This window comes from Procambarus clarkii, chromosome 7, assembly GCF_040958095.1.
Source record: "Procambarus clarkii isolate CNS0578487 chromosome 7, FALCON_Pclarkii_2.0, whole genome shotgun sequence".
Lineage (NCBI taxonomy): Eukaryota > Metazoa > Arthropoda > Malacostraca > Decapoda > Cambaridae > Procambarus > Procambarus clarkii.
The window spans coordinates 41,474,506-41,475,878 of record NC_091156.1 but is presented as its reverse complement, the minus strand read 5'-3'; the positions used below and the strand labels follow the sequence as shown (position 1 = coordinate 41,475,878).

Here is a 1,373-nt window from a genome sequence, read left to right as displayed (position 1 = left end):
AAGAAAAAAAAAAAAACTCGCGAGGGCAACCGAGAAGCGTCCAATGAAAACACCAGCAGAGAGACCTCAGGAACGTCCGACCTGGCTGGTGGTTCGACCACGACTCCAATTTACTGCCACTTGCTGAAACTATCGTTTCAATAAAGTAGTTTCCATAGAAAAGCCATCTAAATCGGGGCTCTGATAACTTTAATCAGCTAAGCATTAATAAAAAAAAAAATCTTACCGATTTATTAGGAGCAATCAGACTACAATAGTAATTATACCACTTATCCCAGGCGTTACGAAGACAATCACACTGATAAACTAATAAGAATGTCATACTCTATATGCGGTGCTCTGATGAAGATGGGCAGGTCGGCCCTCTGGTTGTTGAGGTCGGGGTTGTGAAGCATCGTCCACACTAACTCCAACATCCAGGTCGTCCCAGACCTGGGCATTCCCATCACAAGTACGTCACCTTCAGTGAACTGAAGAGAAACTTATTGTAGTATACATTAGAGAGAACACAAGTGTATACATTTGTCACCCACATATATACCAGGGGCGAGGGATCCAAGCACCGTCCCTCCAACCAAGTACATTACCCATATTCAAGGGTCAGAGTAACAATGACAACACACCTTGAAGTTGTAGATGGTGTCAGCATATTTGGTGAAGAGCGTCGGGTAGAGCCAGCCTCCGGGCCTGAGGCGGACCATACCATGGTTGTAGAGCGTCTGTTCCTCCTCCATCCTGGCCAGCCACTCCTCGCTCATGGCCTCCACCCGGTGACCACTAGCCAGCTTCGTAGTCATCTTCCTAGGTACAACTACACGGGTCGTTATGGCAGTCACCTCTTGAAAATTCCTCGTCTATGTCAGGCATTACAACAGTGAGGTAAAATGTCAATACTTTAGTAAACATGTTTACAAACTGATGGCGAGGATGATGAAGGGTTGAGCATGGGTGACATGACTGGTGGTCAGGGCTGTGTCGGCCGATGACCTGTGTTATACGTGATCCTGGGAAAGGGGGGGGGGGTATGAACAACACTTAAAAGTCCACCTTCAATCCCAAGCCGACGGACTAAGAACGAGGTGGTATACATTTTAAATACACAAGTCACGTTGTTAAGAAGTGGCCTAATGTCTGCAATAAATCCAGATATCCTCAATGATTTTTTAAATACTGTAATACAAACTCCCTGCCATTGGCGGGGCGCGTTACCAGCAATTTCTTAAAAATGGGCCAATTGAACGCACTGTTATTGGAAGTCCGCACAGAAGCCAACTTATCACATAATGGAGATGGATCAATATTTCATCATGTTCGTGGATCAATATTTCAACATGATTTTGTCATGTTCGTATTTGTTTTAGTATGATTGCATG

General features: G+C 44.8%; 1 protein-coding gene across 1 annotated transcript; it reads right to left on the bottom strand.

The window, feature by feature from the left end:
* Window positions 1–219: 219 nt before the first annotated feature.
* LOC123761288 (uncharacterized) lies at window positions 220–843 on the bottom strand. The gene is made up of 2 exons (XM_045747215.2): window positions 624–843; window positions 220–470 (listed from the first exon to the last, which is right to left on the bottom strand). The coding sequence occupies exons 1-2, from the start codon at window positions 795–797 to the stop codon at window positions 294–296; spliced, it is 351 nt and encodes a 116-aa protein (XP_045603171.1). The 5' UTR covers window positions 798–843; the 3' UTR covers window positions 220–293.
* Window positions 844–1,373: the final 530 nt, after the last annotated feature.

Coding starts and splice junctions, on each gene's coding strand:
- LOC123761288 (XM_045747215.2), bottom strand. CDS start 797: ATGACTACGAAGCTGGCTAGTGGTCACCGGGTGGAGGCCATGAGCGAG. Junction 471..623: donor ACACCATCTACAACTTCAAG/GTGTGTTGTCAT, acceptor GTTTCTCTTCAG/TTCACTGAAGGTGACGTACT.